At 38.2% G+C, this 23,171-nt stretch overlaps 2 protein-coding genes across 2 annotated transcripts in view; both read right to left on the bottom strand.

Annotated features, from left to right (window-relative positions):
- LOC115414903 (myosin-9-like) overlaps window positions 1-17,288 on the bottom strand; it is a 30,909-nt gene extending 13,621 nt beyond the window's left edge. The window contains exons 1-17 of the mRNA XM_030128265.1: window positions 17,250-17,288; window positions 13,280-13,363; window positions 12,272-12,385; window positions 11,966-12,199; window positions 11,730-11,804; window positions 11,397-11,630; window positions 10,642-10,725; window positions 9,599-9,712; window positions 9,293-9,526; window positions 7,686-7,754; window positions 6,533-6,643; window positions 6,245-6,430; window positions 4,827-5,036; window positions 3,668-3,862; window positions 3,379-3,582; window positions 2,102-2,278; window positions 1,918-2,018 (exon numbers count right to left, since the gene is read on the bottom strand). Coding sequence (XP_029984125.1) covers window positions 1,918-2,018; window positions 2,102-2,278; window positions 3,379-3,582; window positions 3,668-3,862; window positions 4,827-5,036; window positions 6,245-6,430; window positions 6,533-6,643; window positions 7,686-7,754; window positions 9,293-9,526; window positions 9,599-9,712; window positions 10,642-10,725; window positions 11,397-11,630; window positions 11,730-11,804; window positions 11,966-12,199; window positions 12,272-12,385; window positions 13,280-13,282 — 2,345 coding nt within the window. The 5' untranslated portion in view covers window positions 13,283-13,363; window positions 17,250-17,288. The remainder of the gene's footprint in view (window positions 1-1,917; window positions 2,019-2,101; window positions 2,279-3,378; window positions 3,583-3,667; window positions 3,863-4,826; window positions 5,037-6,244; window positions 6,431-6,532; window positions 6,644-7,685; window positions 7,755-9,292; window positions 9,527-9,598; window positions 9,713-10,641; window positions 10,726-11,396; window positions 11,631-11,729; window positions 11,805-11,965; window positions 12,200-12,271; window positions 12,386-13,279; window positions 13,364-17,249) is intronic.
- Window positions 17,289-17,310: 22 nt separating this feature from the next.
- Window positions 17,311-21,532, bottom strand: LOC115415528 (putative golgin subfamily A member 6-like protein 3). The gene is made up of 6 exons (XM_030129118.1): window positions 21,512-21,532; window positions 21,310-21,405; window positions 19,853-19,936; window positions 19,483-19,596; window positions 19,200-19,410; window positions 17,311-17,483 (listed from the first exon to the last, which is right to left on the bottom strand). The coding sequence occupies exons 1-6, from the start codon at window positions 21,530-21,532 to the stop codon at window positions 17,311-17,313; spliced, it is 699 nt and encodes a 232-aa protein (XP_029984978.1).
- Window positions 21,533-23,171: the final 1,639 nt, after the last annotated feature.

Below are 23,171 nucleotides of genomic sequence, written 5' to 3' on the forward strand. Positions count from 1 at the left end.
TTGTGAATAGTTTTTGTAAATCGAACCCTTTTCTGGTAGGGGAGGTCGGCTCTTTTTTGTTTCACTTTTTCTCCTGTTTTTGGTTAGGAAGTTTAGGCAAGTTTGCTGTATTTTATTTCGTGTATTTATTTTGAGTAAGTAATTTAGTTTAAACTGTAAAGAAGATATTTTGTTTGTTGTTTTAGCCGCTCCCTCCCCTAACCCTTCCTTAGTTGTTTAGAAAAAATAATTGGAATAAACATTGTGAATTTTAGTTTTTGACTGACGTGTGAGCTTGGGAGCTGGGAGGGGACAAAAGTGAGCACATTATGTTCACCCTGGTAAACCCCTAGGCCGGGGCGTAACAGCTGCAAATAAATGTTAATTTTAGACAACATTTAGACTATATAATGTACATTTTTATTAGTAAGTTTTAATTTTTTAATTTTTATTTATAAATTATTAGAAATTTCTAGCAACCCCATACATTCAAAACGGAGACATTTTTTTTGCAAAAAATTAATTTGTTTTTGATCCTGCAATAGTTTGCTATACTATGTTGCAAATAAATGTTAATTTTAGACAACATTTAGACTATATAATATAATTTTTTTACAAATAAGTTTTATTTTTTAAAATTTTTATTTATAAATTATTAGAAATTTCAGGTGACCCCGGACATTCAAAGCGGAGACATTTTATTTGCTAAAATTAATTTGTTTTTGATCCTGCAATAGTTTGCTATACTATGTTGCAAATAAATGTTAATTTTAGACAACATTTAGACTATATAATGTAAATTTTTACAAGTAAGTTTTATTTTTTTAAAAATTTTTATTTATAAATTATTAGAAATTTCTAGCAACCCCATACATTCAAAACGGAGACATTTTATTTGCTAAAATTAATTTGTTTTTGATCGTGTAATAGTTTGCTATAATATGTTGCAAATAAACATTAATTTTAGACAATATTTAGACTGTATAATGTAAATTTTTATTTGTAAGTTCTTATTTTTTATCAATTACTAGAAATTTCAGGTGACCCCATTTGAATTCCAGGTGACCCCACGTGGGGTCCCGACCCCAAGGTTGAAAAACACTGAGTTACAGGAAGTCACAGTAGGCCAGGGGTGTCAAACTCATTTAGTTCAGTTCCATATTCAGCTAAATTGGATCTGAAATGGGCCGGACCAGTAAAATAATAATATAATATATAAATATTGTCAACTCCAAACTTTTCTCTGTGTTTTAGAGCAAAAAAAATTAATTTACATTATGAAACGGTCTACATCTACAAACTATCCTTTCAAAAGATGTGAATAACATGAACTGAAAAAAAATCAGTGTAATTTTATCAATATTCTGCCTCAGTTTATCATTTCCACATGTACATTATAACTTACAGATCACAGTGGATCTACAAACACACAAACCATTGAGTATCAGGCAGAATGTTGTTAAAATTGTACTTACTTCTCTTAAGACATTTCAGGTTGTTCATATTTGTTCAGGTTATTTACATTTTTTGCAAAATTATACTTTGTTTTAGTGTAAATACGTGAAAATATTTACATTTACAAGGAGAAACATTTGGAGTTGTCATTATTGTTATGTTATGATCGTATTTTACTGGTTTGACCCACTGGAGATTGAATTGGTCTGAATGTGGAACCTGAACTAAAAGGATTGCTTAATATCTTAGTATAATTTTTGCATTTCATAAATTCATCCCAAGGGCCAGACTGGACCCTTTGGCAGGCTGGATTTGGACCCCGGGGTGCATGTTTGATACCTTTGCAGTACGGAATCCATCAAATAAAAGAAGAAAAAGAACCAGGCGGAAACATGAGCTGCTGTAACAGAGGAGTGAGCTCCGTCTTTTCTTTAACTTTGAACCAAAACATTGGGATTCTGAAGTGGAACATCCAGTGCTTACTCCTGCTGGTGTTTATCAGATGACAAACTCAGCTCCATTTCCATTTTGAACACTTTTGTCTTCAGTTTTTCCAGCTCAACGGCACTGGGCGATGCATTTTTCTGTAACATAAACAGACAAATATCATCCAAATAAGTCCAATCTAAAGCAGTTCAAACAGCAGTGAATGTTCTGTGGGACTAACCTGTGCCTCCTGCAGTTTGTTCTTCAGGGTCTGGATGGTGTTCTCCTGGTCTTGGACCCGTGCTCGGCTGTCCTGCAGCTCCGTCTGCAGCAGCTGAGTGGCCTGTTTGTGGTTGGACATGCGCTCGCTGGCTCTGACCCGGGCCTCCTTCAGCTCCTCGTTTTCCACTCGCACAGACTGGAAAACAAACAGGTCACCTTTAAGGGTCTCAACCCAAACATCACAACGTCAGTGACAGCTGGGGAGGCACAATTTTTCCAAACTGTGTAACTATAAATGTGTAAAATCATCATCTAACACAGGGGCGTCAAACTCATTTTAGTTCAGTTCCACATACAGCCTAATATGATCAATAGTGAGCCAGACCAGTAAAATAGGATCAGAACTTATAAATAATATCAATTCCAAAGTTTTCTCTATGTTTTTGGGTGAAAAAAGTAAAATTCCTTAATGAAAATGTTTACATCTATGAACTACACTTGTATATAACATAAAAATATACTAACAACCTGAAAATTCTGAAGAAAAATAAGTGCAATTTTAACAATATTGCACCATAGTCTATCATTTATACATGTGCATCACAACTGTCAGATCACAGTGGATCTACAAATACACAAAACATTTAATAACAGACAGAATATTGGTACAATTCCACATACTTCTCTTCAGACATTTCAGGCTGTTCTTATTTGTTCAGGTTATTCACATTTTTTGTAAAAGGATAGTCTGTAAATGTAAACATTTTTGTGTAATTTTACTTTGTTTACACTGAAACAAAGAGGAAAAAAATAGCTTTTTTCATTATTTATGGGTTATTATGATAGTATTTTACTGGTCTTACTTAAGGTTGAATTGACCTAAAATGATTTGAACATCTTTGACTGTTCATATCTTCAGTGTCATTTTTGCATTTCACAAATTTATCCCACAGGCCAAATTGGATCCTTTGGTGGGCTGGATTTGGCCCCTGGGCCGCATGTTTGACACCTGTGATCTAACAGAAGCAGATCATTCATAAAAGCATTGTTTATCTTTCGTATGAACCCCTCGATGCTCTCCACCAAGTTGAAAAGGTCAAAGGTTATCTTCATCATGTGGATCAAATTTTTTCTCAGTTCTCCAGTGGAAAATATGTGCATATGTGTAGCATTCGTGTGCAATATTTGAGCTGGTAAGTAGTCTTTACCATTATTGCCATAGCCCTTGAGGGCAGTGTTCTTTACAGACTTAACATAAGTGGGCTGGTCCAGTGGAAACAGACAGGTGGGACTTACTTTGACCTGGTCCTCAGCCTGTTGCAGCTGCAGAAGCAGCTGCTGGTTGTCTTTGAGCAGGTCCACCTGTGTTTGGAGCGGCGCCCCCTCCAGGGCCTGCAGCAGTGTGGACCTCTTCCTCTTCTCCTGTCGGAGCTCAGAGTGGCTCTGAACCTCCAGCAGCTTCAGCTCCCGCATCAGGACGGTGTGTTCCTCTGTCATGTCCTGCAGCAGTCACATGGATACGACATCAGACAAACATCTGATAGAAATAAAAAGTACCCTCAAGTATTTTCCACCTGGGCAGTACCTGCAGAGTCCTGGTCCTGTTCTGGATCAGAGCAGACCTGCGCTCCAGCTCACAGTTCAGGATCCCTTCCAGGTTACTGTAAGTCTGGGTCTTCAGCTGCTCCTTAAACCACTCCATCTCTCTGAGCTCCGTGGTCACTTCACTGCGAAAAGACACCAGGTTGGTCCGCAGCTTCTCCAAAGTGCCGCCCATTTTCTGCAAACAAGGTACCAAAAACAAGGTACAAGGTCAAACCAGATTATTATCTTTTTTTTTTTTTTAATACAAATTTGTTTATTGGGTTTTTTCTTTTTGAAACACACACACATAAAACAAAATAATAAAACTAAACACAAAACACAGGCTGGGAGTGGTCAGAAACTAAATAAATGAATGAATAAATAAATTTTATATATATATATATATATATATATATATATATATATATATATATATATATATATATATATACATACATGCATAAATGCACACACAGGTATACATATGCCCATACACATATCTTTCAGGCTATACATATGAAAGGTAGAGTACAGTATTCAATACAATGGAAGCTGGATAGGAAAAAAGAAAATCATTTTTATACAAAAGCTCTTGTCGTTATAGCAGATATATTCACATTAATATAGTCAAGGAATGGTTTTCATATTCTTTCAAAGGCATTGGTCTTGTGGTGCATGAGACAGGTCAGAAAGTCCAGGGGTTTGAATTCCATTAGTATCCCCTGCCCCCCCACAACTGAGGGGGTTTTATCTGAAATCCAGTGCTGTAGAATATTTTTCCTAGCACAAAAAGCCATAACATTATACAGTTTTTGTGATATCCATCCGGTACACGGACACTAGGAAGGCCCAGAAGCAGAGGAACCGGGTCGAGTTCAATCTCCATTTTGAGAACTTACGTCATTCCAGTATTTTTGTATTTTAACACAGGACCAGACAGTGAGTAAGATCACTAATTTCTGTCCTACATTTAAGACAAACTGGAAACACATCCTTTCTATATTTGTGAAGATGGCTTGGAGCAACATGTGCTCTATGCAGTACCTTAGGCTATTATTATTATTTTAAAAAAAAAACAACTAAAGAAGCTTGATGTGTTTTCTGCAGCATGAACGTATTTGCTGCGGTTCCTCCACTAAATCCCACCCACCAGCGTTTACCTGCAGGTACAGCTGCCTCCTGTCCAACAGCTCTGTGACTCTGGGTTTCCACAGTGAGTGGAAGTCCTCGTCTTTAATGGAGTAACTGGGGGCCTGTGTTTTACACAGAAGCACATCCTGCAGACGCCGCTCCTCAAAAACTGCGAGATCGTTGTTGATCAGGGCGTCAAACAGGTTCTTGTAGCAGTGAGTGTGTGCCTGAAGGTGCTCCTGCAAGGAAACAAGTTTTGTGCTTATTAGAAAAAAGGAGAAGCGACTTAGATGTCTATTCAGCATGTTACTAGCTGAAGGAAAAAAGGTAATAACTAAATGATGGATGACACAAGAAGAACCAACAATAAATAATTAGACAGACATAACCACTGGAATTTATAGGATGGAAAGAATAACCTTCACTGTAAATTTGAAGATGGATTTTTTTGTGCAACACTGGGAGGGATGTGTGAGATATGTGAAGCCTTTCAGATCTGATTTTGCTGAGGTGAATGCATGAATATGTACCCAAAAATCCTCTGAAGGAAATATGTTTTTGTGTTTTCATTTATACATTATTTATTTATCTATCCATGTGTGTATCATGGAGCCCTGAGATTCATCACCAATTTCAAATCTCACCCATCATTGTCTGCTTTATGATCACGTAGGATGGTTTTCTTTGTCGGCTCGCAGACTGAGTCCCTGGCATATTTTAATTTATAAGTCTGTTCTAGGTCTGCTCCATCCTACCTTCTGACCACAGACGCTTATAATCTTCGTTCTCAGGATCTTTTCTTTTGTCTGTTCCTAAAGTTAGAACTGAGCAGGGAAAAAAGGCCTTCAGGTTTTCGGCCCCATTCACCTGGAATGAACTACAAAAAGACCTGAAACTGAAGGATCTGGTTTGGTTGGACAGTTTTAAAAGGATGTTGTATGACTTAGAGAGAGAGAGACATGTGTCTGCAGATGTTGTACCTGACACACTTTGTCTTCATCTCATGGGCACTTTTTGCAAAGTTGACTTTGGAAGGTTTGACTTGTCTGTGTGTTTTTTATGTATTCGTTTTATGTATGGAAGTCTGTGTCTGTAACTATTTAATGTACTGCTGCCCGTCTTGGCCAAGACGCTCTTGAAAAAGAGATTTTTAATCTCAATGAGGTTTTCCTGGTTAAATAAAGGTAAAAAAAATAAATAAAAAAACATTGATTCTTTACTTTGAGATCCTGTATGCCAGGACCATGATGAGCTGCTGTAAATGTTTCTGTTTTTTTTTTTTTTTTTTTTACACCCACTCTCTGGATGTGCATAGTTTGTGTATTGGTTTGGTTTTTCAATGTATGAAAAAAAATATCCGAATTCATTCAATAAGAAGAGAATTAAAAATAAATAAATAAATAAAAAAGAACTGGAGCTGTTTGATTTCAAATGGAATGACACTTACTGCGATGTGTCCCAGAGTGTCCAGACTCTGCAGTCTCAGCCGACACACTGCGCTGTACACAGCCATGGTAGATTTAGATTCAGGTAGAGGGTTCAGAGAACACTTGACTCCTAAGCACTGGTCCCGGGCCATGCTGGAGACGCTTGAACACGTGTCTGCGAAGCCCTGGAAGTTCCTAAAGGCCGTCTGCGGAGATATTAGTGGGAAGTCGTTACACTCAGACTAAAGTAGAAAACTCAAAGGTCATGGGAGTGTGTGTGGGCCTTCGACAGTCTGTGGTCAGATCACCTGAAGCTCCACAGTGGAATTCTGCAGCAGTGCCGATAGAAGCTCCTTCTGATCTGAACTCCTCAGCTGCTCCCTGAGCTCTGAGATGGTTCTGTTGGCTTCACTGAGCAGCTGAACACAACAACCACATCCAAAAGTCATGAAATAGTAGGCCTGTAACGGCACATGTACCAAACCGAACCGTTTCAGTACACACCTGTTCAGTTCAGTACACAGCTGTACCCAAACGGCACAGCATGTTGAGAAAAAGAAAAATGAACTAAAGCCATTGTTCAATGAGGAACTTTAAATCCACGCAAGTTCCCCACGGACATATTAAAGGAGCGCACATTGACCCAAAATACGAAATAGCAGCTGATACAAGGTTAAAAACAAAAAAAACAAAAAAACAAATATGATGTGGACCTGGAAGGAAGAGACTGAAGACCCTCCACCATCAGTACAGTCCAGTTTGGATCAGTTCAGGTTCAGGTGAAAGACAACGAGGAAAGAGACGTTAATAAGACGGACGTTGTTTACTGACTATGAACCACGGTAGCTGTAAAACTCTCTCTCTCTCAAAAAAAAATACAAAACCCTTACACACTCACATACACAAACACACATAGTGGCCTAAACTGTTTGTTCTCTGTCCTAAAATAAATAATTTGGTTCAATTTGTTGTCAGTGTTTCTCTTCAGTTTGTTTAAACAGAATACTAGTTTACCCTCTTGTTAATGTTGCACTTCATGTGGAATTTTTTTGTTGTTCTTTTTCTGCAGAATGTGAACTGACAGAACTGGGATTAGATTTTTGTTGTTTGTTCAAAACTACCTTTAAGGGAAAAGTGCAATACTAATGTTTAAAATACATTTAGTAATATTAATAATTAGTTTTATTTTCTATTTTATTTATAGCAGCAGAATTACATTATTCCTGTTTTTCTATATTCTATTGTGTCCAAAAATTGGGGGAAAAATGTTCAAAAATTCATAAATGTCTTAAAGACATTTTGAGGGGTTTTCTTTATTCCCGTACCGAACCGGAAAAAAAACAAAAAAAACAAAAAAACAAAAAAAAAAAAACGAACTGTGGCTTTCAAAACCAAAAATGTACTGAACCAAAAAATGTGGGTCCCGTTACAGTCCTATGAACAATAGAAGTTTAGTCAAACCTGCTGAGAGGCCTCTGCTTCAGCTTGTTTCTCATGAAACGTTTGAAGCTGCTCCTTCAACTCCTGAACCTGACAATGATAAGAACACAGTCACAGTTGTGAATGGAATATTTGAGATGGAGATTCTGAGCCATAGACTGAAAACTCAAGAGCAGTGTCATGATCAGTGGGAGAAATGGACTAATTTCATTTCAACGTCACATGCCTAAAACCAACTATCAGGCCAACTATCAAAGGTTTTTTATGGTCAATGGATCCCAAATGTCCCTCATGTTTGTACTGTTCAGAATTCAAATGATAAAAATAAAGGAACAAAAAAATAAAAGGACACACAGTCACATCCCAGTCACAGCAGTGATACTGTCCTGCAAAACATTAGGGATGTGTATCGGCAAGAATCTGGTGATACCACACAAACAATACTTGAATCACGAGAGAATATATCCCGATACTGTCAAAAAGGCAATTTTAATTTTTTTTTTTTAATTTTTTTTTTTTATTATTTTCATTATCATTTATTCATTTTACAATCATTTATTCATATATATAAATATATTTAAGATTTTTTATATATTTTTTCCTGGAAGAATTGAATTAAACCAGAAATCTGCACAAATACTAAACACATTTTATTTGATCCCAACAGGATCTAATGTTCTATCATAAAATCTTCCTGTATTCAAACTGAAATTCTGTTTTACAGACATTACAGTTTCAGATCCTGTTCAAATGTTCAGATTCTATTAGTTCAGAACTAACATCAGAACAGTATTTGAGTTCAATCCCAACAAAGGAACGAACATCTGCATCTCAGACAGTAAAAAGTGCTTTTAGGATGCTTTGAATAACAACTATTTAATAAAACAGTGTCAAATTATAATAAATAACACAAAAACAATATATTTTTGATGTATTATTGGTAATAATGTAAGAAAAAATGATAGATATTTGTTTAAAATACTATTAACAGCCTGTAAAAAGGCCATTACTAAAAAATGGTGCAGATTAGAACCACCTACAACTAATGACTGGATACAAACTGTGAATGGAATATTTGAGATGGAGATTCTGACTCATAGACTGAGAACTCAAGAGGAACAGTGTCATGATAAATTATTATGATAGTATTTTACTGGTCTGATCCACTTTAGATTGACTTGACCTAAAATGATTTTTACACTATTGATTGTTAATATCTTCAGTGTAATTTTTGCATTTCAGAAATTCATCCTGTGGGCCGGATTGGACCGTTTGGGGGACCGGATTTGGCCCCCGGGCCGCATGTTTGACACCTGTGCTTTAAGGTATATAACCAACAAATTATGCCCTTCAATAAAACTAAACTGGAATGGACACGTCACTGGTTCTCTTCCAAACTGCTGCATATTTAACTTTTCCAGCTGGTTCAGCTTCTCCTGAACAGCACAGATCTGGTGTTGGAGAACACATTTAGTTCCCTTTGGAGATTTACAGCAGATTTACAGTGACATGTACCTGGTCCACCCTGTCCTCCAGTTCTGCTCTGAGCTGCAACCAGCGATATATTTAATACAGCTATGGCTGATGAATGTAAGTGTAATTTTCAAAGTAAAACCTGTCAGTCCAACCTCAGACTGTAGTGTGTCCAGCTGGTCTTCCAGTTGTGCTCTGAGCTGCTGTTTGTCCTGTCTCAGCTCCTCCAGAATGTCCTGCAGCTGATCTCTCTCCTCCTTCAGAGCTGTCACTGTGCACAGCAGCTTCTCCATCTCCTGGCTGGAGCTCTGACTGTCAGTTTGCTTCTCAGACAGAAGATGGTCCCTCTCAGCTTCAGTGCTCTGCAGTTTCTCTGTCAGCGTCTGGATCTATAGAACGGACACAGTTAGAATCATGGAGTGAACATTTTGGGACTTAGAGCTGAGCTCTGACACACCAACCTGTTGATTTAAGGTCTCCTCGTTGTGTCTCAGAGCTTTCAGATCAGAGTTTATCTGCTTCTGTTCACAAAGCTCCTCCTGAACTGACTTCAGAAGCTCTTGAGTTGTGGATACCTTAAAAAAAAAAAAAAAAAACATGTGTGTCATTAACAGTAGAAAGTGCAGGAAAGTTAATAAAGTGATAACGTAGTAATGCTGCAACGTCTAAAGTGTAAAATAAAACAGAAAACAAATATAAAATATTCTACAACAGGGCAACCTGTGGCTCCAGGGCCACATATGGCTCTTTAGCATCTGTCTATGGCTCCTTTGGCCAAAAAACCTAAGGAACATTTTGAAATAAACTGAATGAGTCATTGCTTTTTAACATTGTTATTGGCCTAAATCTATTCCAACTTTGTCCATCTGCAGAAATGCGCAGGTCTCACATGGAATGAAATCATTTTTTCACAGCATAAAAACCAAAATGGATTATTTTCTTCCCAAATTCCAGACAAGATGGTCAATTTGCATTTGGTCATATTTTGTAAGTAAGCCACTATACATGAAAGTTGCACTTTTTCTCCATTGCACTACTACATTATGTTCTGGAAATGGTGTCCATCATTTAAAAAATTGTACAAATCTGGAATGTTTTCTTTCTTGTAGTTGTATAATTTCATAAATGCACCAGACATTGCATTACTGCAGTTAAAAAGTAAGTTAAAAGTTAAAAAAAGTTAAAAAGCAAACTAATCCCAAATACGCTACAGCAGAGCAGCCACCTCATGGTAAAATGTAGATGGGTTTACTTTTTTTTTTTTTCATGGCTCTGGTCAGATTTCTTTCTTTTTTTCGAGACAAAAATGGTTCTTTAGGCTGTAAAGGTTGCCGACCCTGGTCTAAAGTGTAAAATAAAACAGAAAACAAATCTAAAATATTCTGCACATTTGTGAAAATGTGTCACCAAGAGCAGAAAGTGCAGATGAATTCCTGCCAAACCACAGTGTAAAATCTGCACCCTTCCAAACTCTGCTAAACTCTCAGTCAGTGTGTATCGTCACCATGTGGATGTTGTGATGCAGCTCCTCCTCCAGCTGCCTCTTCTGCTCATTCACAGTGTGGACAGAAGCATTCAGATGGGTTATCTGTTCAAACAGTGGGGGACAACACATGCATTCAATTATCTGCAGAAGAATGTCATTTTGAGTGGGCTGTATTTTTACTGTCTGTGGACACAAATTCCATCATGACTTCGAAGCCTTTTTCTGACTTCAAACAGTGCAGAGGTGGTGTCATCCTCATGATGTGGATCACACCTTCAACTGACTGATGCTTTTTACACACAGACCATGTTAGAAGGTCCAACAGTTATATGATAGAGGAGAAATAAAAACTGTACATTTAGAGTAAGGAAAGTGGTACTTCAGTAAACCCCCCAGGTAATATAAAAAAACTAGAATATTTGTTAGAAAACTGTTTTCTGTGAAGATCCCATCATAGTTTTATCTGTAACTGGAGGTCACAGCCCCATAAGTGTCCATGTGAGACAAACTGTGAACGTTCACCAGGTGGTCTGGGAGGAAGCTGCATTTCTGCACATCCTTTTGGCTCCGTTATCAGACCGTACAGAATGGAATTATAGATTTTGACACATCACAGGTCTGTTCAGACTGAGAACCCACGGTCCTTGGACACATGGATTAAATTCTCCAAATTATATCCATTTATCCTGCTGCCTACTCTTCCTGAAGTAAACTTCTTCTGTGATCTGCTGCAGCTACAGTTGATGAGACACGTTATTTTTCAAAGGTCCAACCTCAGACTGTAGTGTGTCCAGCTGGTCTTCCAGTTGTGCTCTGAGCTGCTGTTTGTCCTGTCTCAGCTCCTCCAGAATGTCCTGCAGCTGATCTCTTTCTTCAGTCAGAGTGGTCACTGTGCACAGCAGCTGGTCCATGTCCTGGCTGGACCTGTGACTGTCCTCTGTCCTCTCATTCAACAGTCTGTCTCTGTCTGCTCTCACACTCTGCAGCTCCTCACTCATGCTCTTCATCTGTTTAAATGGAATGTGACATCATTGGAGTTAGACTGTTGAATGCTCCAGTATGAACATGTTAACTGATGTCTTCAGCTTCAGTTCATAGAGCTGTACCAGATCTGAACTCTTCTGATTTTGCTGGTGGAGTTCCTCCTGAGCAGCATGTAGAAGACTCTGAGTCTGTGCAGCCTGAAAACAAATCCAAACATTAGAAATAAAATCAGCAAAAGCCTTCCATACAAACTTCTGAGCAGCCGTTCTGGAACAACTGTGACACCTGTGATATATTTAATACAGCTATGGCTGATGAATGTAAGTGTAATTTTCAAAGTAAAACCTGTCAGTCCAACCTCAGACTGTAGTGTGTCCAGCTGGTCTTCCAGTTGTGCTCTGAGCTGCTGTTTGTCCTGTCTCAGCTCCTCCAGAATGTCCTGCAGCTGATCTCTCTCCTCCTTCAGAGCTGTCACTGTGCACAGCAGCTTCTCCATCTCCTGGCTGGAGCTCTGACTGTCAGTTTGCTTCTCAGACAGAAGATGGTCCCTCTCAGCTTCAGTGCTCTGCAGTTTCTCTGTCAGCGTCTGGACCTATAGAACGAACACAGTTAGAATCATGGAGTGAACATTTTGGGACTTAGAGCTGAGCTCTGACACACCAACCTGTTGATTTAAGGTCTCCTCGTTGTGTCTCAGAGCTTTCAGATCAGAGTTTATCTGCTTCTGTTCACAAAGCTCCTCCTGAACTGACTTCAGAAGCTCTTGAGTTGTGGATACCTAAAAAAAACCAAAACAAAACACGTGTGTCATCAACAGTAGAAAATGCAGGAAAGTTAACAAAGTGATAATGTAGTAATGCTGCAACGTCTAAAGCAGGGGTGGGCAACCTGTGGCTCCAGGGCCACATATGGCTCTTTAGCATCTGTCTATGGCTCCTTTGGCCAAAAAACCTAAGGAACATTTTGAAATAAACTGAATGAGTCATTGCTTTTTAACATTGTTATTGGCCTAAATCTATTCCAACTTTGTCCATCTGCAGAAATGCGCAGGTCTCACATGGAATGAAATCATTTTTTCACAGCATAAAACCAAAATGGATTATTTTCTTCCCAAATTCCAGACAAGATGGTCAATTTGCATTTGGTCATTATTTGTAAGTAAGCCACTATACATGAAAGTTGCACTTTTTCTCCATTGCACTACTACATTATGTTCTGGAAATGGTGTCCATCATTTAAAAAAATTGTACAAATCTGGAATGTTTTCTTTCTTGTAGTTGTATAATTTCATAAATGCACCAGACATTGCATTACTGCAGTTAAAAAGTAAGTTAAAAGTTAAAAAAAGTTAAAAAGCAAACTAATCCCAAATACACTACAGCAGAGCAGCCACCTCATGGTAAAATGTAGATGGGTTTACTTTTTTTTTTTTTCATGGCTCTGGTCAGATTTCTTTCTTTTTTTCGAGACAAAAATGGTTCTTTAGGCTGTAAAGGTTGCCGACCCTGGTCTAAAGTGTAAAATAAAACAGAAAACAAATATGAAATATTCTACATATTTTTGAAAATGTGTCACCAAGAGCAGAAAGTGCAGATGAATTCCTGCCAAACCACAGTGTAAAATCTGCACCCTTCCAAACTCTGCTAAACCCTCAGTCAGTGTGTATCGTCACCATGTGGATGTTGTGATGCAGCTCCTCCTCCAGCTGCCTCTTCTGCTCATTCACAGTGTGGACAGATGCATTCAGATGGGTTATCTGTTCAAACAGTGGGGGACAATACACACATGAATTCCTCCAGTGGTATTTTCAAATCAATCTAAATATGTGCGACGTTTAGTATAGCACAAAACATGTTTAACTGTTAATCTATGAGTTTAGACCTGTCCCCAAAAAGGAGAAAATTCAAATACTTCCAACAGAAAAATGCAGGGAAGTAGTGATGAGCTGATCCTGGTCTGAAAAGGGTACATTTGAGTGACCTTGACCAACCTTTTGTATCACCTTCAGAAATCCCCAGATTAAGACATCACTATATCATGACCCATAAATAGTTATATTTAATGAAATGGGATGGCACAGGAAAACTAGAGTCATTCAACAGGATAATGACACATGGCTGGACTTTCATCACTCATTTTTCTTCAGATGTGTCCAACCCCAGTGACAGCCTCCTCATCTCTAATCCGTTAGTCTTTCCATGCCAATGCACCTGAATCACTTCCCTCATGGTGAACAACTTCGAAGTGGACTCCATCACAAGCACCTGTTTGTTTACATCACAGGTGTCAAACACGCGGTCCGGGGGCCAAAACCGGCCCGCCAAAGGTTCCAATCTGGCCCGCAAGATGAATTTACAAAGTGCAAAAATTACCCTCAAGAAATTAACAGTCAAGGGCATCAAATGCAAAAATAATAGCGTAATAACCTCGAAAAAATGACTCCAAATTTTCTTCTTGGTTTAATGTGAGAAAAATAATAGAATATTATGCCTCTAAATAATGGCAACACCATTTTTTTCTCTTTGATTTATTGCAAAGAACATTAAATTCTGACATCCTTTAATAATAAAATGTCAATAACCTGAACAAATATGAACAACTTGGAATGTCTAAAGAAAAATCAGTGCAATTTTAACAATATTCTGCCTGTTTTGTGTCTTGGTAGATCTGATCTGTAATGCACATGTAGAAATCATAAGGTGAGGCAGAATACTGATAAAATTGTACTTGTTTTTCTTCAGAAATTTCATTTTTTCCAGTTACTCCATCGTTTTGTTTGGATAGATATAGTTTTCATCATCTAATGTTTTTTTTTTTCACTAAAAAAGTTGGAGTTGTCATTATTTATAGGTTATTATTTTATTATTTTGACTGGTCCGGCCCTCTGGAGATCAAATTGGGCTAAATATGGCCCCTGAACCAAAATGAGGTTGTACACCCCTGGTTTACATACTCAACCAATACGTCACTCGGGCCGTTTTTGGAAATTTTGTTTGCGAAGTGGATGTGGGAAATATGAATTCCACGCAGCTGCAGTACGACCATAATTTGGTTTAACAAATTGGTTTAATGAATTTGAGGAAATATTAATGATGAAGTCATACGCAGCTTTAAGAAGGACAATGTTTCCACACTCTTGTGGTGTCAAAAAAATCATATTTTAATCAAAAGTATTCAGTTTGTATTCAAAAGTATTAACCTGTAGTCATTTGCATGCCAGAAGTTATTCTTGTGTAATGTGTAGATTGTAACAGAGTAGCTGACTTTTTCTTCCTGGGAGACCCACAAAAGAACAAACACGTGTAGTCATCGAAAGAACACGTGAATTTATGGGAAAGTACAAAACAGGGCGGGCAGAAAGGAACATAGGAGCTCATGGAAAGTTTCGGAAAACATGGTGCACAAAAGAAGTACACATGAGTGGAATTTTGGACAATCTGGAATAATTTACATATTCTGGGAAAAAGTTACATATTAATATAGGATAAACTAATACTGGGAATTAGTTGCATATGTATATGTTTTGACCAATCCTGACAGACACCAAAAAGACCTTACTCTATCGGAGACAAGCTAAGAAGGGTGGCTTCCGACGTGACGAGATTAATGTTCAAAACATGATAAAAATGGGTGTTGATTTGTAGCTAAACCCAACCTACTTTTGACAATATAAAAGTGGACTCCCAGAGTGAAAAGTCTGTTGTTTTCTGCAGATTATAAACTCAGTGTTTATTTAATGCATGAATAAACACTTTATGTGGCTCCAGTTCGGCCTCAATCTCCGACTTTGACTTGACTCTGTGTGCATTTACTTGACAAAGCTCCCACTACATAGATTAGGGAGGGACAGAGACATAAATTCAACATTACAGAGGAACAGTGGGGAAGGGTGTCAAAGAGACCAGAGGTCTCCCATCTGTGGCAGGAAATTTACATGCACAACTTATGGAAAGACAATTTTTTTTTCCTTTCTCTAGAACAGTGTTTTTCAACCTTGGGGTCAGGACCCCACATGGGGTCGCCTGGAATTCAAATGGGGCCGCCTGAAATTTCTAGTAATTGATAAAAATAAAACTTACTCATAAAAAATCTGTGTTTAGTTGACAGAGCCAATCCTAATCCATAACAGACAAACTGAGTGTGAAACTGCAGCGCTGTGGTTCTGTTTCTGTGTCAAATGTTCATTGTGGTCAGTTTCAGATGCTGCAGCTCTTTCATAATTCAAGTTTCAGTTCTTGTTTGTTCAGTATTAATTGTCAGCCTTGTAAATCACAGCGGACTGACCGTACATATCCGGACCAAGGAAAATCCAATTCTCCCTTTGTGCAGTAATCTACACCTGGATTTACTGCTCTGTCCACAATATTATACATTATATAGACTAAATGTCATCTAAAATTAACCTGGATTTGAAACAGGATAGAAAACTATTACAGGATCAAAACAAATTAATTTAAGCAAAAAAAAAAATGTCTCCGTTTTGAATGTCTGGGGTCGCCCGAAGTTTGTGACGTTAAAATGGGGTCAGGAGTAAAAAACAGTTGGAACCACTGCTCTAGAATTAAGTGGATAAAAAGACCCAGTCAATCAGTAGAAGTGGAAGGGAAATGAGGCTCAAACACTGACAACAGTGCCCCTGGGGTGGAACAGAGGAACATCCCACTGAGCAAAGGAAACGCCTTAAGCCATCAATACAAATGAAGGCTTCTGCACTCAGCTGTAGGAAAGTCTGAACCATTTTTGTTCCGGTGTCATTTCACTTCATTAAATAAAACTTTATTTGCCACATTGTATGTGATGATTTCTTTGTGTGAATTTCTGGTACTGCCATCGTCTGATCACAGTTTCACAGAAAATGACTACATTAGAACAAAATAAATGCTGACAGGTTAATAAATTTATCCCTACTGCAGTGGTCCTCAAACTTTTACAGTGGAGTACCCCTGAAATAGACTTTTTTTTAATCCAAATACCCCCAACTCTCACTTCAGTATTTCTGATAGAAAAAAAAATTTTCTGATAGATTCTGATAGAAATTTTTTTCTGATAGAAAAAAAAGAAAAAAAAGGCGAAATTTGTTCCTGTGCCAAAGTATGTCTGTTTACAAAGTTTTGAAAATATAAAACAAACAACATATATTTAACTGTAATATATATATAAAAAATGTGTAAGTACATTTTGTGTAAAATATAAACTGAAAAGTGCCCTCTTTCATTGATAAAATAAATAAATAAATTGGTCATTAATTAATAAATTAACTTTTCATCAACAAAAAACTAATTCCTTATCTACTCAAACTAATTTGAATAATATAAAATATAAGTGCTCTTCAAATGTTACCACAGGACAATAAACTATTATATGAATGCATTTATTGTTTTATATTTCAGCATTAATTCTCATTATTTATTTTGTGTTCAGTACATGATGACTTATTTAATGGATTTTTCCCAAATAATTTCCAGTACCCCTGGGGTACGAGTACCCTGCCAAAAGGCTTTTGAAGTGTACGTCACCATGGTGGAACTGGTCTACATTTGGTTTGTTCTTGTCCTGCTGCCCTACTCTTCCTGAAGTAACTTCTTCTGTGATCTAGCTGCAGCTACAGTTGATGATACACATGTTATTTTTCAAGGTCCAACCTCAGACTGTAGTGTGTCCAGCTGGTCTTCCAGTTGTGCTCTGAGCTGCGTTTGTCCTGTCTCAGCTCCTCCGAATGTCCTGCAGCTGATCTCTTTCTTCAGTCAGAGTGGTCACTGTGCACAGCAGCTGGTCCATGTCCTGGCTGGACCTGTGACTGTCCTCTGTCCTCTCATTCAACAGTCTGTCTCGGTCTGCTCTCACAGCTCTGCAGCTCCGCCACTCATGCTCGTCATCTGTTTTAAATGGAATGTGACCTCATTGGAGTTAGACCGTTGAATGCTCCGTAGGAACATGTAACTCACAGATGTCAAACATGCGGCCCGGGAGCCAAAACCAGACCCGCAAAAGGTTCCAATCTAGACCAGTGGATGAATTTGCAAAGTGCAAAGTTAGGGCATCAAACTCAAAAATACAGCATAATAACCTATAAATAATGACAACGCCAGTGTTTTGTCTTTGAATTTAGTGCAAAAAACCATTAAATTCTGAAAATGTTTACATTAACAAACTATCCTTTTACAATGAAATGTGAATAACCTGAACAAATATGAACCTGAAATGTCTAAAGAAAAGTAAGCACAGTTTTAACTATATTCTGCCTTTTATTTAATGTTTTGTGCCTTTGTAGATCTGATCTGTGATGCACATGTAGCCTATAAATGATAAGTCAAGGCAAAAATATTGATAAGACTGTACTTGTATTTCTTAACAAATTGCATTTTTTTCAGGTTATTCACACCCTTTTTGTTTGGATAGATTGCAAATGTAAATATTGGCATAATTGAATGTCATTTTTTTCACTAAAACAATTTGGAGTTGTCATTATTTATTGGTTATCATGTTATTATTGTACTGGTCCGGCCCACTTCAGATTAAATTGGGCTGAATGTGGAACCTGGAAGAAAATAAGTTTGACACCCCTGTGTTAACTCATGTCTTCAGCTTCAGTTCATAGAGCTGTACCAGATCTGAACTCTTCTGATTTTGCTGGTGGAGTTCCTCCTGAGCAGCATGGAGAAGACTCTGAGTTTGTGCAGCCTGAAAACAAATCCAAACATTACAAACCAAATCAACAAAAGCTTTCCATACAAACTTCTGAGCAGCTGTTCTGGTACAACTGTGACACCGGTGATATATTTAACCCTTTATGCATAGTGGTCACTACAGTGGACAGTTGTTCTCCAGCTGTTCTCTTGTATATTCATTTTGTTGTTTTAGTTCCATATCAGCTGATAAAATGGATGCTCATGCATCATCCCATACACTAATATTCATACTGTTACTGTAACTTTACTGTTTTTGATAAACCTGATCTGCACTAACATGTTTGAGAATAAATCAATTGATTGTTTTTAATGCACGAACTGTGCCAGTATTGTTTTATTCTATTTATTGTCTTTTACTCCTTTTCTGTTTCATTATTATATGCATTATATACAGCACTTTGGCACAGTAGTGTATTTTTAAGTGTGCTATATAAATAAACCTTGACCTGGTTATTGTTATTAGACTGTAATTAACAGTTTGTTTTTTAAACCAAAAAGGTTTTTTTTTTTGCATATTATCTCCATGAAGTGAGTAATGACTAGTATTAGAGTATGTTAAAATGTGAGAAAACATCACATTAGCTGCATTAAAATATTTTTTATTACATAGATTTTACACAGTGTATCAGTAAATGCATGTGTTTTTGCTTCAAAAATGAAACGCATGGTGTCCAGCCAAGTGGACATTTTTGCAACTCTGTGAAAAATAGGTTCATTTAAAAATTAAAATTCAATTGCATTTTTTTTTATGCCTAAAGAGGAATAAAAACAATTGGGGGAAAAAAAATGTAGATTAAGGCTCTCATAATTCATGCATGAAAGGGTTATACAGCTATGGCTGATGAATGTAAGTGTAATTTTCAAAGTAAAACCTGTCAGTCCAACCTCAGAGTGTGTGTCCACCCTGTCTTCCAGTTGTGCTCTGAGCTGCTGTTTGTCCTGTCTCAGCTCCTCCAGAATGTCCTGCAGCTGATCTCTCCTCCTTCAGAGCTGTCACTGTGCACAGCAGCTTCTCCATCTCCTGGCTGGAGCTCTGACTGTCAGTTTGCTTCTCAGACAGAAGATGGTCCCTCTCAGCTTCAGTGCTCTGCAGTTTCTCTGTCAGCGTCTGGACCTATAGAACGGACACAGTTAGAATCATGGAGTGAACATTTTGGGACTTAGAGCTGAGCTCTGACACACCAACCTGTTGATTTAAGGTCTCCTCGTTGTGTCTCAGAGCTTTCAGATCAGAGTTTATCTGCTTCTGTTCACAAAGCTCCTCCTGAACTGACTTCAGAAGCTCTTGAGTTGTGGATACCTAAAAAAAAACAAAAAAATAAATACACGTGTGTCATTAACAGTAGAAAGTGCAGGAAAATTAATAAAGTGATAACGTAGTAATGCTGCAACGTCTAAAGTGTAAAAAAAACAGAAAAACAAATATAAAATATTCTGCACATTTGTGAAAATGTGTCACCAAGAGCAGAAAGTGCAGATGAATTCCTGCCAAACCACAGTGTAAAATCTGCACCCTTCCAAACTCTGCTAAACTCTCAGTCAGTGTGTATCGTCACCATGTGGATGTTGTGATGCAGCTCCTCCTCCAGCTGCCTCTTCTGCTCATTCACAGTGTGGACAGAAGCATTCAGATGGGTTATCTGTTCAAACAGTGGGGGACAACACATGCATTCAATTATCTGCACAAGAATGTCATTTTGAGTGGGCTGTATTTTTACTGTCTGTGGACACAAATTCCATCATGACTTCGAAGCCTTTTTCTGACTTCAAACAGTGCAGAGGTGGTGTCATCCTCATGATGTGGATCACACCTTCAACTGACTGATGCTTTTACACACAGACCATGTTAGAAGGTCCAACAGTTATATGATAGAGGAGAAAAAAAAGCTGTACATTTAGAGTAAGGAAAGTGGTACTTCAGTAGACCCCCCAGGTAATAGAATGCCGTGGTTCCGCTTCGTGGTATCAGCTCAACTCGACTCAACCTTTTTGCGTTTCCATTATGAAAAAGGACCTGGAATCTGGTACCCGGTACGAGTTTTTTGGTATCACCTCCGCTGAGGTTCGCAGACTGGGGACCAGACACTAAAAGGTGACGCATAAACACTGCAGACCACTGATTGGTCAGAGTCGTCTCTGTGACCCGCCATTTTACAAAAAACAGATGCGGAAGTTGACACTAAATCTGTCAGTAGGTGAATCCACATGATGACAGCCTGTAAAACTACACCATGGTTTGTCCAGGGTTCAGACGGAAAAATTCTGCATGAGCTTGATGAGACAAGATGCAATGAGCGAGTTTATCAGCAACTGTGAGCAGACGACATAGAAGTAACGCGCCGCATCGCTATGACGTCCAGGTACCGGAAAGTCGGTAGTATCTGTAATGGAAGCGCTCTGGAATAGGACCTGGAACCAGAGTGGAGTCGAGTCGGTTCCACGTAGTGGAAACGCGGCATAAAAGAAGTAGAATATTTGTTAGAGAACTGTTTTCTGTGAAGATTCCATCATAGTTTTATCTCTAACTGGAGGTCACAGCCCCATAAGTGTCCATGTGAGACAAACTGTGAACGTTCACCAGGTGGTCTGGGAGGAAGCTGCATTTCTGCACATCCTTTTGGTTCTGTTTTCAGACCGTACAAAAAGTAATCGTAGATTTTGACACATCACAGGTCTGTTCAGACTGAGAACCCACAGTGTGGGTGGACACATTAAGTCCAAACTGCAGCCCAGATCACCTCTGAATGAGGTCTGGGTTTATGAGATCCACTGTGGACATTCTAATCCTCCCAGTAGAACAGTGCAGGAAGGCAGTGACGCAGCAGTGCTCATCTGAAAAATGGGCGTCATCCACACATCAACCCCTTTTCCTCTGTAAAACTGACAGTATTCTGAAGCACATGTAAACCTCAACAGTTCTCAGTATGGTTATCTGGCTTTTTCCCGTAACCTGCGTTACATGCAAGGCTATGACGTATAAAATAAAGGTTATTTAAACTCCTGTCAGTCCAACCTCAGACTGTAGTGTGTCCAGCTGGTCTTCCAGTTGTGCTCTGAGCTGCTGTTTGTCCTGTCTCAGCTCCTCCAGAATATCCTGCAGCTGATCTTTCTTCAGTCAGAGTGGTCACTGTGCACAGCAGCTGGTCCATGTCCTGGCTGGACCTGTGACTGTCCTCTGTCCTCTCATTCAACAGTCTGTCTCTGTCTGCTCTCACACTCTGCAGCTCCTCACTCATGCTCTTTATCTGTCAGGGGCAACACACAAACATGGACAGGCTTTATGTCAAAGATGACTTTTGCTGACAATGTGATACTGCTTTATTTATTTTTTTTTTTTAATGTCATGGTGCGCAGCGACATGATGAAAACCTTCAACTCCACTCACCTTCTGGCTTTTGTTTTAGAATGATGTGAAAATTCAATGAGACCTTTTGTAGTTCAACATAAAATGGCACCTGTTGTCATAAATTCATAGTGAACTAGAAGCACTCAGAGAGCGCAGACCTCCGCCAAGGCTGATCAGTGGCCCCCCCCCCGTGGGCCCCCCCACCCCGATCACCACCAAAATTTAATCATTTCTTCCTTATCCCATTTCCAACATTTCCCTGAAAATTTTCAAATCTGTCCATAACTTTTGAGTTATGTTGTTGCACACTAACGGACAGACAAACAAACAAACAAACCCTGGCAAAAACATAACCTCCTTGGCGGAGGTAATAAGTTTCTATCATAGTTTAACAGTTGGACTTCATTTTATGAATTATTTAACAAAATGCAGTCATTACTTCCTATGCACATACCCCCCCCACCCACACACACACACCTACAGCAGATTGTTGATATGTTCGGGTTTTTTTTGCTTTTAAGTAATTTTCCTTTAAATTCACCAATGTAGTTCTGTCGCTATTTGTTTTTTTTTTTTTCCATTTGTTGTTTTCTACTAGTTATTGTGACGTCAGACTATTCTGTTCTTCAGTTCACTGATGTTCTTCTATTGCTGTGGTTAGTCTTTTGTTTTGTTTGTTTCTGTTTCAGGGTTTGTTTGTGTCCAACCTTGTCCTGTTCTCCCATCAGGTAATATCCATACAGCAATAAGCTCAGGGTTTGTACACATTTTACAAGGTCAAATTCAAGTAGTTGTAAGGGTCATTTTCAATCGCTAGAGTAAAATCCATATCTACAGGAATACAAATACTCTTTTTATTTTTATTTTTTTCACTTTTAATCACAATGATGTACATTGCATTATGCTATAAACATCTAAAATTATGTTTCATAATAGCAAAAAGTTTAGAAATTAAAGGAGAACACAAACACAACACCACTTGGTGTTTTTAGATACACTCGCATCAAGACAAAGACTGAGATAAAAATGTACCCGGAGTCAACCTGAGAACACCCACTAATTTTCTTTTTTGACATAAGGTTTTATTTTCTAAATATATCACCTCTCTGTCAGTAGCTTTAGCTTGGCATCTAACCTGGCAGAGTTAATATTACAAATAAATAAATAAAACACATCACTGAGGTATAATTGAACTAAAATTCAAGCACTTCTCAGCCCTTGAAAACACAACATTGAAATTCAAGCATTTTCAAGGATTTCAAGCACCTGTACAAACCCTGCAAAAAAAATTAAGTCCAACCAATAGGGGGAATTGATCTAAGGCTCAAAACCTTCTTAGATCAAAACTATCAAGCAACCACTTATATTGGAGGCCAAATTGTTGAACATGACCGGTTAAAAAAATAAACAAATAAAAACAAATACCAGCGTTATCACGCCGATTTTCGTTGCTGTCACAGTACTTTGTCTCCACTGTCAGCTATCTAGAAGAACATGAAAACAGAAGAATGAGCGGTTCCTCACTGATC

This window comes from Sphaeramia orbicularis, chromosome 24 (assembly GCF_902148855.1).
Source record: "Sphaeramia orbicularis chromosome 24, fSphaOr1.1, whole genome shotgun sequence".
NCBI classification, from domain to species: Eukaryota; Metazoa; Chordata; class Actinopteri; order Kurtiformes; family Apogonidae; genus Sphaeramia; species Sphaeramia orbicularis.